Raw genomic sequence first — 15,691 nt, forward strand, 5'->3', positions numbered from 1 at the left:
TCTCTGGGAGTGATGTGAGGAGTTTAGGGGATGGGACCATGCTGTGCTCCCTTCACCCTGAACTAAAAAAAAAAAAAAAAGCTAAGTGTGTTTATGTAAGTGTTTACATCAAGATTTCTTCAGGAATACAAACAAAACAAAACAAAACACCAACAAAAAAACCACCAACAACCAAACCATTTTGTTAAAGTGAATTATTCGTTCATACTGCAAACCCTAAGCCTCTTAGGGTTGCTTCCATTCTCAGCTGCTTTGTTGGCCTCATGTCAGGATGGGGCCAGGATAGTTTTTAAAGCAGCAAAATAAAAAAAGTGAGATTGTCTCTGAAGAAGTAACAGAAATACTAACGAGTTTGGTATCTCCTGAATGCCACAAGGGTTAATGTGCTAAGTGTGATTGTTATGGGGAAGCAGATTGCTTATCAGTTTTTGCTTATGGCTATATATAAGATAAAAATCTGCTCTTCCTTTCAAAGTTCATCTTTTCTGATGGCTTATCAGTTCTTCTGAAGGTTAATCCCCCCCAGGACACTATATCTACTTGGGCCGGCAGCACCAGATTGTCTTCTGAAATGGATCCCTGGAGGTTATGTTGTTTCGCAGCACTGGCTACCTGCTCCTTTGCCTTTACGGTATTCCCATCTTCTCCTCTGTTTTCTGGTTCGTGATCAGGGTGAGATTTCACTGCATTTGTCTGTGATTTTGAAACTGTGCTTTCTATGTTTCAGATCCAAAACTCTGTTGATGACAGAGGTAAGGACACAATATTTTTATGTTAGTGGAAAATTATCAGTCATCAAGTGGGGATTTACACCAATTCATGTCGTTTAGTGACTAATTTAGGGATTTATTTTATTTTATTTTATTTTATTTTATTTTATTTTATTTTATTTTATTTTATTTTATTTTATTTTATTTTATTTTATTTTATTTTATTTTATTTTATTTTATTTTATTTTTGACAGTGTATGTTGTTGATGGAGGGCAGCTTAGAAAGGACATCCCAGAAATAAACTCAGGTAAGTCAGGAGAGTAAGTAAGCAGAGTGCTGAATTTTTACAGAGATCTGAGCTAGCCTTTGGGTGACTACAAGTCTGGCAGATGTCAGGGGTCTGAAAGACCCCTCCTATGGGAGCAAAGTCCCCAAGGTGTAAGTACTGCAGGGCAGTTAAAAATGTGTGGGATGACCCCCAGCTCTTTTTGGGGAAAAGGGGGGAGACCTCCCTTGTATAGTCTGGTAGCAGTAGGAGATGCTGGCAAGGCAGGAGCAGGGCATGGGGCAGAGGACAGAAATGTCCACAAAGGTTGGTGTAGGAAAGGAAATCACAGAATCATCTAGGTTGGAAGAGACCTCCAAGATCACCTAGTCCAACCTCTGACCTAACACTAACCAGTCCTCCACTAAACCATATCACTAAGGCTGGGAAATTTCCATAAGGCTAATATTGTAGGAAGCCCAATACCTTACTCTTAAATTTGGAAAAATACTCAACAGCTCTTGGGCAAGGCTCAGCAGCCTCTGTGCTGGACCAAACCTGCATCAACCCCTGCACTCTTCTGCAATACCACCACCAGAAAAACCTTGGCAGTGTTTCTAATTCAACCTCTGTTTTGTTGATGTGCATTCATCCTAAGTGAGCTGCTGGGTTTCACACCACCAATGGCCAAGATACAAATCTAAAGTACCTTCAGCCCTGCCACAGAGCTTCAGCGCTGTTACCTTGAGAGAGTTTTCATTTCCTGCCATGGACTGTTATCTGCTTTATGCTCTGGGGTAGCTTTCCTCTGATTTTGCTGGTAGAACAGAGCACATGGGACTAAATTATTTTTTTCTTCTCTCTGTATATATGTGAAGAAAATAGGATATTTCTGTAACGAAAGGTTATAGAAATTTCTATAACAAAAGGTTATAGAAATAGATTATGGATGAACTGTCTGTGCTGGGATTGTGCCTATACCAGGACATTAATTAATTTTGCACTCACAGGACCATACAGTGGCTGGAGCTTGGACTCATATTTGGACAGGGAATTTGTCACCTTAAAAAAAACCCAAAGTATAAAATAAGAGTCACAAGTGCTGTGCTTTTAAAGCATGGAAGATGCGGATAAGCTGCAGATGTGGATAAGCTGCTTAAATCACAGGTGCCTGTTGCCAGTTCAAATCCATCTCCTGTGGCACCTCTAGAAGGTGAAGAAGTCTCCTGCATGTGGATGGCTGCATGTGGGTCTGAGACATATAGCACATACCGAGGGTAGGCATTTAGATTGAATTGCTTGAATCTGAGCTTAGTTCAGGCTCAGGGCTTTGAAAAACGAGGATGAACCCCTTCCCTCTCCAGAATCCTTGTCTTTCTCTTGTGATCGTATAAGGATCCCAGATGATTAGCCTAGGTTAGCCAAGTCATCAGGTTACTAGATGCCTAACTTCTGGACAAATCCCATTTTACCTAAATATCTGCAATGCTCTGAAGTCCATGATGGGTTCAGGATACAAGCCTAGGAAAAAGAGTAAAATTCTCCTCTGGGCAGGTGTTTTGGAATGGTTATGGAAATCTTCATTCAACCCCAAATCCTTCCTTGTTGCAGGTGGCGGATGAGCATGCTGTAGGGTGGTGTTGGTTATTTGTTGCCTGTTTCTGGGTGGTCGCTGTTTATGGAGAGATGAGTTGGCTGATGAGGCAGTTTCATGATAAATTGTGTGGTCTTTGAAAAAGAACACAACATACTGCAGTTCTTGATATGTTGCTTTAACCAAAATGCCTGTTTATCTCCTTTCAGAAACAGGAAGGCAGCTTTTTGAGGGTGATATTATCTTACCGGTAAGCATTGCTGATCTAAACTAACTCCAGTAAGAGTGTGAGCTGGGCTGAAATGTTAACACCAGTGTGTTAATATCATCCACAGCTGGAGAGGAATGCTCTAAGAAACAACTCCTACAGATGGAAATTTCCCATCCCCTACATCCTGGCTGACAGCCTGGGTAATAAGTCTTTTTATTGTGGTAGGGTTGTATGGCTTCCATTATATGTGCTCTGGTTTTGTACAGCTCTCTGGGCTGCTTTTGTTTCATTTGCTACTGAATTATGCCCTGTTAATGTTATGTTACTCTTGGCCAGACTGAGCGATGTAACTCTGCTCCAGCACATCTTGTGGTCAATGTGACAGTCCCAGTAATGAGCCTGATGCTAATTGAGCAGCCAATTTAACTAATATTGGTGTATCTGGCTGGGGTCTCCAGATAATGGAGTCAGGAAATCCTAATCACAAGGACACGTGTCTTGATCTACTGTACCCTTCATGCCTTATCTCTTCGTAGCAGTTCCGGCTCCAGTCCCAGTCCAGGGAAATGCAGATATTTTATAAATGAAAACATTCAGAGAATTTTCCCTTTTTGTTTTCATCTAATTTTAGGTATTATTTAAAAGTTTGAACACTTCAGGTATAAAACTAATAGTAAAACAGTGTTAAAATCCTTTGGATCTCTCCTGTGTTTGCCAGTCCCAAGTTCGAAGTTTACAATACTTGACAGCTCAGATAATACAATGATATGCACTAGAAGTACCTAGAAAAACCCAAGCAATGCCTCAGATGTCCAAAAGACTGCATATTTTTTGTTTGTTTTCCAGCTCTCTCAGTTTATCTAATAAAGATAATAAAATTATTATCTTTCCCTATGGGATCTTACAAAATTATGCTAGTTGGGAAATTCTGCTAACAGCCTCCTGCTCTTTGATCCAAGTAGATATTTTTATACATGTTCAGATTTCTAATGCATGCTTGTTCGTATTTAGAATTATAGCTATTTATACTTTTATAAAAGAAGTACAACTGCTACTGTTATCTGCTGTATCTTTCAGATCTGAATGCTAAAGGTGTTGTCCTGCAGGCGTTAGACATGTTCAGGCTGAAGTCCTGCATTGATTTCAAGCCCTACGAAGGGGAGCAGACTTACTTGAAATTTGAGAAGCTGGACGGGTAATTTTGTATTAACGGCCTGGCTCGTACCATCTGATTTTCTTCCAATGAGGAGACTTTCCTTTCATTCTGGCTATTACACAGGGCATAAATGCCTGAATCACATTTCTGGCCCAGAGCTTATTTGTGGTATGCTGAAGCCAATGCAGACAGACTAACCAGGCAAAGGTGCTATCTGCATTTGATGTTCTCTTAATATAATATTTGATAATATATATGTATATATACAATACATATATATATATATATAATATAAATTTTATGTATTAAATATATTATATATGATGTTATATATAATATATATTTAATATATTATTTTATAATAATGTTTTATTTCCATTCACATCCTGGCTACTGCAGTGAACCCCTTTCTTGGAATTCTTTCAGGAAAACAATCAAGTTTCTCCTGGTGTTTGTTAAGGGCAGGGGCAGGGGCAGGGGATGTCTCCTTGCTTTCAGGGGCTGAACTTGGGGGATACCTGACCAAACGTTGAACCCAGCACCTCCCAGGCTCTGCAGCTCACTGCAGGCTGTCTTGGCACTCAGTGGGGAGGAGGTGACTGTTCCAAGCCATAAACCCTCTCGCCTAAAATAGAAGTCTAAAATAGGTGTGACAGCTTCCATCCCAAATGCCTGTAACCAGCCAGGGACTGTAAAGGTGCCAGGGAAGCTAACTCAGCAGCAGCTGCCAGCACTGTGAGAGTCTGAAGTTAGGTGGGGGATCTCCCTGCTCGCTGGGTGGGACCATCAGGAAGCTGGGGCCAACAGCTACTGTCTAGAAATCCCATGTAGATTAACAGCTCTATTCAATATAAATACAAATCATAGAAGGTATTATGCAAAATGGGTGCAGTATCTCAGTCTTTGCCTTACAGGTGCTGGTCTTATGTGGGGGATCTTCAGAGGGGCCAGACGGTGTCTATAGGGGAGAGGTGTGACTATAAAGCTATAGTGGAACATGAACTCCTGCATGCCTTGGGATTCTACCACGAGCAATCCCGGACAGATCGTGACGACTATGTTCAGATATGGTGGGACGAAATTATTGAAGGTACTATGCAGGTCTGACACGCTCGAGAATTATCTGTAGATGCATGCCCCTTTTTCAAAATGCTGATTTCAGATATCTCTGGTTGAGAATGACTGCCCAGTTGCTGACAACTGGACCATTATTTAGCCATGGGTAAAGCATTTTGAAATAGTGTTATGTGGTAAGTTTTATTTCTGGTCTTGCCTAATCATGTGCATATGTTTTTGTCTAGGTTTTGCATATGCCTTTGACAAACATAATGATAGTTTCCTTGATGATCTCAATACCCCGTATGATTACGAGTCAGTCCTGCACTATGGACCATATTCTTTCAACATCAACAGCAATGTCCCTTCCATTACAACAAAAATCCCTGAGTTTAATGAGATTATTGGGCAGAGGTTGGACTTGAGCAGGATCGATTTACTGAAGCTGAATCGCATGTACAACTGCAGTAAGTTCATCTTCTCACACATAGACTTGAAAACCCTTTCTCAAGATTCATGGTAACGTGGATGGAGTCGCAGGAGAGGAGCAAGAACGCTTCCCTCTTGGGATCCTTTCACAGTGCTAAAAGAAGCTATAGTTCTTATGCAGCAGCGAGCTCCATGGTGGCTGGATCCCCATTTCGTTACAGAACACCATTTGAGTGAATCAAGAGTCTTTTAATAGATTTTGTTCAACCAGGCATTCCTGTAAGATTACCTGTAATAGTAACATGGATGATGATCTCTTGTTGTTGATGATAAAATCTTCAAGCAATGAGAGTCTGGAATTAGGGCTTCTGAAATCAGGGTACTTCAAGTTCCTTTTTCTCCCTATGTGATGTTCAGAAGCATGAGTTGGGTTAATCATGTCTCCAGCTTCACTGGCAAAGCATGAAAGTAAACATTCCAGATTTTGTATGGCACTGACTCACTGTTAACATATACCTGAACATTTCCACTAGCTTCAGCAGAACTACTTCTGATTTACACCCTGAAGTGAGAAACAGGACAGAGAACCTAGTCCCAACAGGCATAGAGAAAATGATAAATATCTGAAAGGAAGAACTGGCATGCAGAGGTCAAGGTGGTTCATGCAAGGAAATATCCAGCTTAGAGTGGGAAAAAGAGATAACATGCTTCTTTTAGCGGAAAGCATAATTTATTTGTGGTAACAGAGTGGTAGATGTGAAAGTCTGTGTAGTTTTCAGTTGTATTGACAACATATTTCATGAATTTAAGTGCAGCATGTAAGCACTCTGGAATGGAGCTAACAGGGCAAGGCTTTTTTGATATTAATGAACAAAACATATGTTTCTCTGTTCCTGGCAGCTTCAAGCCTCACCTTCTTGGACCAGTGCTCCTTTGAATACATCAATATCTGTGGGATGGTGCAAAGTGGACAAGATGATGCTGATTGGGACCACACATTGGGCAAATCAGGAGAAGAAGACCATACTTTGTTGGGAAACTGTGCAGGTAACAGATGTATATTTTAGATTGTCATTAGAATTCACCATGCTTTTAAAAGATGTGAAAATGTAAGATGTGAAAATAAGATGTGAGATGGACAGAGGTAATTAAGTGTTTAGAAATACCGTACTATTAATGTTAATCACTATATGTATGATGCTAAACATGACCCCTGAATTTTCAGATAGGAAGACTAATAATTTTCATATGAAATGTTTAATCCTTCCTTAAATCTCCTCTCTACATTATAACATCATGAAGAAATGAGAGCTTGAGATTTAGCTGCTGCAAATTCGTAGCAGTTCTATAGAAACTCAGGGATTCTCACCAGTGTGCTACAACTGACTTCAGTGAAACTCCACAGAATTAAGTCAGATGAGACTCTCCTCCTTTTATGCATATATTACAGTATTTTGAGATTATTATTCTTTTTTTTTTAAACTGAAGCTAAGAAACACTTCCCCTTTGTACAGGAGTTCACTTCAGGCATCATTGCAGAAGTCTGTGCATAGACAAATATCACAAAACACAGACCTTGTTTATAAACAAATTCCGATATTGAAACCAGTCCTGGATGGTCAAAATAGGAAGCTGACTTTCAGCAGTGTGTCGCGGAGCAGGAAAAAACATCCCCAGGAGACTTCTCCAAGGGAGGTGTGCTGTGTGATGCAGCGCCGCATCAGGAAGGTGGAGCTGCTGCTTGCTCCAAGCCTGCTCAAGCTGCACCACACGGGGAGGCTGAAGAATTACCTGAGAAACAATCCAGCAGTGATTACCCCTCTTCCGAGGACAGTGTTGTATGCGGTCCTTTTGATCAGGGCTTTGGCTCTGACTGCACTTAAACATGTATTGAACAAAGATGAGCGTATTGAGCTCTGTGTGCTGTCAGGATACAGGAATTGTGCAGGGGTCTGGTGTTTTCAAAGGCAGAGGGGGAAAAATTAGACACTGCAGAGATGTAACACATAGACAGTCCCCAAAATCCTCTAGCAAAAAAGCTTATGAAAGTCATAGGCATGAGCCTATCCGGTCTGGGTACAAGCGGTCACAGTTAGGCACATCTGCTTCCCAAAATGCAAGTTGTGGTTGCTCACAAAAGTCCCTCGTGGTTCAAGAGGAAAAAAAAAAACACCAGAAAGAAGTGAAAGTCATTTCTGTGGGACTTGTTCCAAGGGAGGAGACAGCAAGAGATGGCTCTGGGAGGTCACGGATCATGTTTGTTGCCAAACGCTGTGTTTGGCTACAGCCTGTAGATTTGGTGGCTATAGGAAATTTTGCTCAGTGAGAGGGAGAGCAGGCGGGTAGCAGGCTGGGTGACGGCATGCAGCTGCTCTCATCCCACATGTGGGTTTGTATCAGCCTGGGCGAGAGGGCAGACGTGCAGCTGCTGTAAGGCTGAATGCAAAAACCAGCACTTGGAAGAACCACTGTGCAAAATGAATCGGCTTGCTGGCAAGGAAAGAGAAATTTCTTCTTTCTAGAGAAATGAGTCTGGCTGGCTGTTGCTCTCTGGGCTGCTGCTTGCGGTTTGCTGACAGTGTGCGGGCTGTGTGATGGAGCATGTGGCAGAGGAGCTGACAGCAGCTTCCTGCCGCTCGTGGCTGCTGACAGACAGCTAACTGCCTGGCTTCGAGCAGGGGGAAGGCAAAAGAAAGAAGGTTTAGAGCCTAAGCAGTCTGCCTTACAAGTTTCCTGAGAATAGACGGGTCACAGTTGGTGAGAAAGGGGGAGCTTGCTTGGGTATTTGTAGGGGAACTGAGTGCAGAAGGCCAGCAGTGCTGGTGGGAGCAGATCCAGGCACAGGCACGCAGCTGGGATCAGCACTGGAGCTCACAGCAGCATCGGGCAGCAACTCCAGAGCCTTCTCCATGTGGTCTCTGCTGCTTGCATCGCTTGGCTCCCGGAGGGAAAACTGCAAACCCATACATACAGCCCCAGGGTACTTGGAAATGCCCAGAGTGGTGCAGCTGGAAAATGCATCCCCTGTAAGGAGGGGACGTGTAGAGGCTGTTAGGTGAAGCTGATGCCCAGAGTTGCTCAGGCACTTTCAAGAAGCTGATTAAAATTGCAATATATGGACTAGGACTGATGCAGAGGTGGCCAACCTTTGTAACCAGACAGATCAGTGAGTTGGACGAGGTGTTGCTCTGGCCCACAGACAGAAGAGCAGACTAAATACGAAAGAGAGGAAATAATTACTATCAGTTCTTTACCCATAGAAGGCAAATAAGGCTTTAGATACTTTTATGGGGGAGTCTGATCTATCAATAGAGGGCTAACCAGGCACGGTTTCCAGGAAAGCTGCAGAATGAAGCCCTTGGCCTGACAGGACCCTTCCAATGCATTCCTAGTTTGTCTTCCAAAAAATCCCTGGCTGAGTGCATTCACTTACATTTGCACGTTGACAGGACTTGCGTATGTATGGTTAGCACTTCATTTCTAAAGAGCAGAACCAAACTTGCACCCTATCTAATCAACCAAACTACTTTGCAAGTCATATTTCAATGCATTTTCATTTTAATACTGATTTGCAATGTAGGGAGAATTCTTTTCGATTGATTTTTTTTTTTCTTTGAAAATAACTTTCTAGCTCTGGCGATTGGAAACTGCACTAAAGTTTATTTAACACTCATTTCATTACTGAATGGATCAAAAAGTTTTTTCACAACACTTTTTTTGTGCTTACCAGATAGAGGATATTTCATGCGCTTCGATACAAAACTGGGACATGCTGGTCAGGCAGCTCTTCTGGAGTCGCGCATCCTTTATCCCAGGAGGAAAGAAAAATGCCTTCAGTTTTTCTACAGGTTAAATGGAAGCCCACAGGATAAACTAGTTATCTGGGTGAAGAAAGATGATGGAACTGGAAATGTTAGGAGGATGGAAAAGCTGCACACTATTACAGGTAAGTGGAAGTGCTTTTTGTGTGCTGGCAAACATTGATGCAAGACAATGCTGGCATGGTTTATCATATGAAAGCTTGCTCAAGTGCCCAGTGTAAATCCAACCTTTACTTACTTCAGTTGAGCAACTCCAGATTTAGTGCCCGTGAGCACAAAATGTGGCCCAGAGGCAGAGTCCTTAAGACAATTCCTGCATTAGTGTGGGTGCCAGGCATCGCTTACCATCCAAACAGATCACAGGGAGCTTGAGGAAGACACAGTTTGATTTAGGGCCATGTCCTGGACTTTCCTTTCTCACATATATTTATTTTCCCCTCCAGCCGATGGAGAACATCACTGGAAATTGGCCAACATTCCCTTCAGTGTCCAAACCAAATTCCGCTATGGGTTTCAGGGCATCAGAGGAGATCCAGCCACGTCTGCAGGCGGGATTGCCATCGACGACACCAGCCTGACGGAGACGAACTGCCCCACCAACATCTGGCACATCAGAAACTTCACATCCCTTTTTAACAGGACATCAAAAGGCGACTACATCACGAGCCCCGTGTTTTACAGTTCGGAAGGCTACGCCTTTGCTTTGCAGCTCTATCCTCATGGGAGAAATTCATCGCCCTACGTGAACTACATGGGGATCACTTTCCATCTCTGCAGCAGTCAGAATGATGGCCTTCTGGAATGGCCGGCCGGCCACAGACAGGTCATCTTGTCTGCTCTGGATCAAGACCCTGATGTAATCCACAGGATGTCCCTCAGCCTTAGCTTTACTACAGACCCAAAGCAGCTCGTGTACGGTAAGTCAGAGTGCTTCAGGGAGAAACATGCAAACACGGAGGTTTTGTCAAGCTGGAGAAACGTGCTGAAAGCTGAGAGACTGAGACAGATTTGTCCTGCATGTGACGCTACTGGTTTCACTGGAGATCGGTTTTAATTATTTGTATATTTTTGCACAACAGGCAGAAATGATACCCTGCAGTGGGACAAGCCATCTATCACGGGGAGTTTTTCTTCTGCCTGCAATTGTTACATGAGCCCAGGTGTTGGCTGGAATACATTCCTGACACACAGGGAGCTGCACTGGAAAAAATTCCTCAAAAATGATGATCTTTTTATTTTTGCTGATTTTGAAGGTACAGTATCATATTATTAGAATCCCAGCTGGAACAGAGTAAGTAAATACTCTTCTGTTTATACAGAAAGCATGAACAATGAGGGTAATAAGCAAATCTCTAGAGCCATCTATTTCAGGAACAAGACTTTTAAATGTCTAGTTATTTCAGTGTTTAAATTTTTAAATGTCTAGTGATTTTATACCGGATTTTTGAATACCCAGTATAAACCTCTTTGGATAATTTTGATTCTCTTAACCCAAAAGATCAAGATTTTCAGGCCAGATTATACTTCCATGTCTTGAAGATATCTTTCTTCATGGTGTTGCTATTTGCAAACACTCCTGTATCCCTTTCTATTTAAGAAAAATGTGGTTTGAAAAATGAAGCTGTTATTTTTGGACCATGACAAATAGGTAGGAGTTTTTGATCCAAAGCTTTCCTCCTGAGGCTCCATTTTTTTGCCAGGAATGTGTGCAGCTGCTCTGCTCTGCCAAAGGAGGCAGGAAAGGGCAGAAGAAGGCAAAGAGCTCTCTAGTGCAGGCAGCAGCCTGGTGGGCAGGTACCCCTCTGAGAAGGCCAGAGGGATGGTGCATGCCCATCCTCTGTGACACAGCCACACCTCAGACGGCTGTGTTCATCTTGCCTCACTCTAGGTGTCTAAAATGAACTTTCTGCACTCTCTGGTGGGTCATTTGAGAGTAATGGGTACTTCTGGAGAGCAGTTAAGGCCATTCCAAGATAGTTGTGATTAACCACTCTCCTGATACGTTTATCTCCACTGGATACAAAGGGATCCCTCACTGACAACACTCTTCTGAAGAGTTTTCCTTCAGAAAATATCAGTGCCTGGAAAGTGGAAATGGTGTATAAGTAAACAAACATTAAATCTTATCTGACCCTGGTACACTGGTTGTAGCACTTGTCTTGGATAGGAGAAGACAGCTGGGAGTACACTGTGATGATCCAGAATCACTCCAGGTGGCCAAAGGCTGTGAAAACCAGGCTTTTCTGGAAGGATTCTCCCTGGCTCTTCACAAAAACAAACAAACAAACAAGAAAACTGCACAGTTCTTGTTTTCATTCCAGCAGAGAATGGAAACACTTTTGAAACTACAAAGGCTTGGGCAGAATGGGAAAGCTGCTTCCCGTGAATCTTTAATCAGGAACATGTGCTGCCGAATAAAAATGCAAAGGGCAGGCTACAGCATAAAGCAGCATGCAGGAGGGTCCAGCCTGCCTGCAGGTTATGTAGGGCATCCAGCAACTCTTCCAAGTCGCTGTTAGCAACAACAACAAAAGGACATTGTATGTTCCCTGACAGCATTTTGTACCAGGAGCAATTCACTGAGGGTTGTTCAGTCCCTCTGCGTGATACGGGTGCCAGTGTGCCCAAAAGCATTTGCAGCTGCTAGGTGAAATTGTAGTTAAGAAATTGAAAGCCTTGTTAGGAGACTGTTTAGTCTCCAATTACAAATTGGTGCGGCTTAATTTCTAAACATTAAAACTATTATGCTGCAGTGTAAGTGTGCAGTCTGCTTTTCAACATTCGTTTTGACACCAGGGGGCCTGCAAGCTGAGGGGCAGTGTTACAGTGCCCTCTGATGAAAGTTGGAGGTAGTCTCTGCATAACCATTGAGGGTCTACCCCATGCCTCCCAATTCACAACAGGCTTTTCTTCCTCTCTCCTCGCCTTCCAGCCCTGTTTCACATCACCTCTGGCCCAAGCCCTCTACCCTCTCACCCCAGTCTCCTCCAGGTCAGCAGTCCCAGGATCCCCTTGAGAAGGGCACGGACTGGAGCTCCACACATGCTTTCTGCTCTCTGCCAGTCCAGTTTTCCATCCCAGCTGCCTCACTGGGTGCTACTGCGGCCTCTGGAGCTATTTGGATGAATCATTATTGTTTCTTTACTTGCCCCCAGAATTAGCCTGGAAGTCAGCCCAATACAGCTGATAGAACTGTACTATATACACCATGCATTGAATTCATACCTTTTACTGTCTTTTTTTTTTTTTTTTTGCAGATCTCACTCCTCTGATTACAACTGAAGTCCCAGTCCATCCTTGAAGTGCTCTCAACCTCTTCACTACAAGTATAAGCAGTCATTCATGACAGATAAAATATATTACTTCACCAAACACCTATATTCTGTGGCTTCTGTATTTTAAGAATTTGAACTAAGCATCTCTGCTAGTTTTAAGAGAATAAACCCATACACTCTCTGCAGATTAATGTGGCCCAAGCATAAAATTGCTTCTCAGTTATATCCAGTCTTTTTCTTCCTAGGTTTCATTCTTTCTTTTTATCTTCACTGTTAGCAATGTTTTTTATTCCCAGTTCTTGAGTCTGAAGTCTCTATGTTCAGCCTTGCCTAGCCAAAACCACCAGTGTTTAATTTTACAAGATTCTTTTCCACGGTTTCCCTTCATTCCCCTTGGCCATTATGACTACCTCTAGTCCAGCTTTTGATGATGCTCACTCACAAGTATTCACAAGCTTGTTTACTGCCTAAAGAACAGCATGCTTCCCTACCTTCAGCTGTGTCTGGACCCAATTCAACATTATTGAGAAGTTTTCATGAAAGCAGAATGGGAATTTGGTTGGGTCTGGGGGTGTATTTGGGGATGCGTATGTTGGGCATACAAGATTATATTGCATTAGTATAACCTGAGATGTCCCATAACCCTCGTCTTCTACAAACTGAAGAACATGACTGTACAATGACTTATCTTTAGACACGCTCCTTAGTTTCTTGGATGGAGTTGAAGTTAAGGAGACTTAAAACTGATTGCTTTTTTAGAGTACTTTGATTTTGCTTCAGGTTTTTGTTCTTTTCTCATGCCTTGCCACATATCTACAAATCACAGCTGTTGTGCTCTGTGTTGTCTCTCTTTGCTTGTTTGTGAAAAGTTTTTACATGATGTATCTTGAGACATGCTTTTCATTTACTTGCCATGTGCCCTGTAAGTACTGAAGAAGAGCCATGTACCTTAGGTGAAAGGTCAGCTATATCCTAGGCTGCACAAAAAGCAGCATAGCCAGCAGGGCGAGGGATCAGATTCCCTCTGCTCTGTTCTCGTGAGACCCCACCTGAAGCCCTGCATTGAGCTTTGGGGCACCAGCACAGGCAGGACATGGACCTGTTGGAGAGGGTCCAGAGGAGGACCACATGGAGGATCAGAGGCTGGAGCACCTCAGCTGTGAAGACGGGCTGAGGGAGTTGGGGTTGTTCAGCTTGGGGAAGAGAAGGTTCCAAGGAGACCTTGCAGTGGCCTTCCAGTGCCTAAAGAGGGCTATAGAAAAGCTTGGGAGGGACCCTTTGTCAGGGGATGTGGGGATAGGACAAGGGGGAATGGCTTTAAACTGAAAGAGGGTAGGTTTAGATTAGATCTAAGGAGGAAATTCTTTACTGTGAGGATGGGGAGGCACTGGAACAGGTCGCCCAGAGAAGCTGGGCAGCGGAGCACCACAAAATACAACTCAAAAGGCTCAAGGACTGAGAAAAGGACAGGGAGGTCATTCAACAATTATTGTCAAGGGCAAAACAGACCCAGCATAGGGACATTAAAGAAATGTATTGCCTATTGGTAACAAGATAGGAAAGTGAGAAACAAACTAAAAACACCTTCCCCCCTATCCACCCTCTTCTCCATCCTCCCCCTTGAGTGGTGCAGGGGAATGGGGAATGGGGGCTGTGGTCAGTCCCTGATCCTTCTCCACCATTCCTTCGGGGTCCCTCTCTGCCCCTGCTCCACGCAGGGTCCCTCCCACGGGATGCTGTCCTTACCAAACTGAGCCTGTGGGGACTGCCCACAAGCAGCAGCTCTTCAAGAACTGCTCCCACATGGCTCCATACCACAAGGTCCATCCACCAGGAGCAAACTGCTCCAGCACGAGTCCCCCATGGGTGGGCGGCAGCTCCCCCCACACCCCCTGCTCCTGCGTGGGCTCCTCTCCACGGGCGGCAGCTCCGGCCCGGGGCCTGCTCCTGTGGGGGCTCTCCATGGGCCGCAGCCTCCTCCAGCCCACATCCACCTGCTCCACCAGGGGCTCCTCCATGGGCTGCAGCGTGGAGATCTGCTCCATGTGGGACCCATGGGCTGCAGGGGGACAGCCTGCTCCACCAGGGGCCTCTCCACAGGCCACAGGGGAACTGCTGCATGCCTGGAGCACCTCCTGCCCTCCTGCTGCACAGACCTGGGGGCTGCAGAGCTGCTTCTCACTTTTCTCTCCCAGCTACTGTTGTGCAGCAGGTGTTTTATTTTATTTTATTTTATTTTATTTTATTTTATTTTATTTTATTTTATTTTATTTTATTTTATTTTATTTTATTTTATTTTATTTTATTTTATTTTATTTTATTTATTTTTTATTATTATTTTTTTTTTTTTTGGTTTTTCCCCCGCTACCAAAAGCTTGCCATGTAAACCCAATACATTGGGGAAATACTAATGCAGAGCCCATGTGAAATCTGCAACTTTCTGGAGCCTTTCGCAGTTAGCCCGTAAGTCCTTCCTGACCCACGTCCCCTCTGGAAGACAGCAAAGTGTGAGGCAGAAGTTTTCCCTCTCTGAAACACACTAGAAAAGAAAGGAGCATCAAGCTGGAAGACCAGGAATCTACCGATGTATGTGAAGGTGTTGCGTGTGAAATCTTGACCTTGTACATGGACTTTCTAGTTCAGAAAACAACGCTCTGATATTTTGTTTTTAGTCTCAAACGTGATTTGAAGCTCCGGAGGGCAGGGTTAGCATGTTTTACACTGTGCCATCTGTCCTGGGACTAGTTCAGCCATGGGAAAGTGCTCTTAAGACATACATAATCATATCTCTTCTATCTCTAATCTTTACAATGCCATGTTAATTATTAATTTATTCTAATATCGCTAGAGAGCAATAAACTCAATAATTCTCCTTAAACACGTGGCTTTCATTCCAGTGTTGCTGAGATTGTAATGCTGACTGATAACAAACACAGTGGAGGGAGTCAGGAACTTGGGCCAGATCGAGATCTTCTCACACAAAGTCTGTGTGAGCCTTTCACCACCTGCCCTTAACACGGGAAGTTATCACATTCCTCTCCAGCAGTCCTCCAAAGTGGACTTGGGTAAATGATAACAGCAATGCCATCACCTGCCATTAGGAGGAAAATTTTGCTTTTATAACGTTACAAAGGTGGGAAGTTCCACGCCGGTTGGCTGATTTCTGTGGGAAG

The 15,691-nt window shown here is 43.5% G+C and overlaps 1 protein-coding gene across 1 annotated transcript; it reads left to right on the top strand.

The window, feature by feature from the left end:
* Positions 1-513: 513 nt before the first annotated feature.
* Positions 514-12,621, top strand: LOC137854868 (meprin A subunit alpha-like). Its single transcript, XM_068678824.1, has 13 exons — positions 514-631; positions 728-752; positions 965-1,018; positions 2,780-2,820; positions 2,906-2,981; positions 3,859-3,976; positions 4,852-5,027; positions 5,239-5,460; positions 6,323-6,469; positions 9,153-9,368; positions 9,687-10,160; positions 10,323-10,496; positions 12,501-12,621. The coding sequence occupies exons 1-13, from the start codon at positions 572-574 to the stop codon at positions 12,542-12,544; spliced, it is 1,827 nt and encodes a 608-aa protein (XP_068534925.1). The 5' UTR covers positions 514-571; the 3' UTR covers positions 12,545-12,621.
* Positions 12,622-15,691: the final 3,070 nt, after the last annotated feature.

Source organism: Anas acuta, chromosome 3 (assembly GCF_963932015.1).
Source record: "Anas acuta chromosome 3, bAnaAcu1.1, whole genome shotgun sequence".
Lineage (NCBI taxonomy): Eukaryota > Metazoa > Chordata > Aves > Anseriformes > Anatidae > Anas > Anas acuta.

What these genes read in the sequence shown, in the direction of transcription:
- LOC137854868 (XM_068678824.1), top strand. Translation starts at nt 572, where the DNA reads ATGGATCCCTGGAGGTTATGTTGTTTCGCAGCACTGGCTACCTGCTCC. An exon ending in AGGGTGATATTATCTTACCG is followed by an intron (nt 2,821 to 2,905) that starts GTAAGCATTGCT and finishes TATCATCCACAG; the next exon opens with CTGGAGAGGAATGCTCTAAG. An exon ending in GTGGGACGAAATTATTGAAG is followed by an intron (nt 5,028 to 5,238) that starts GTACTATGCAGG and finishes GTTTTTGTCTAG; the next exon opens with GTTTTGCATATGCCTTTGAC.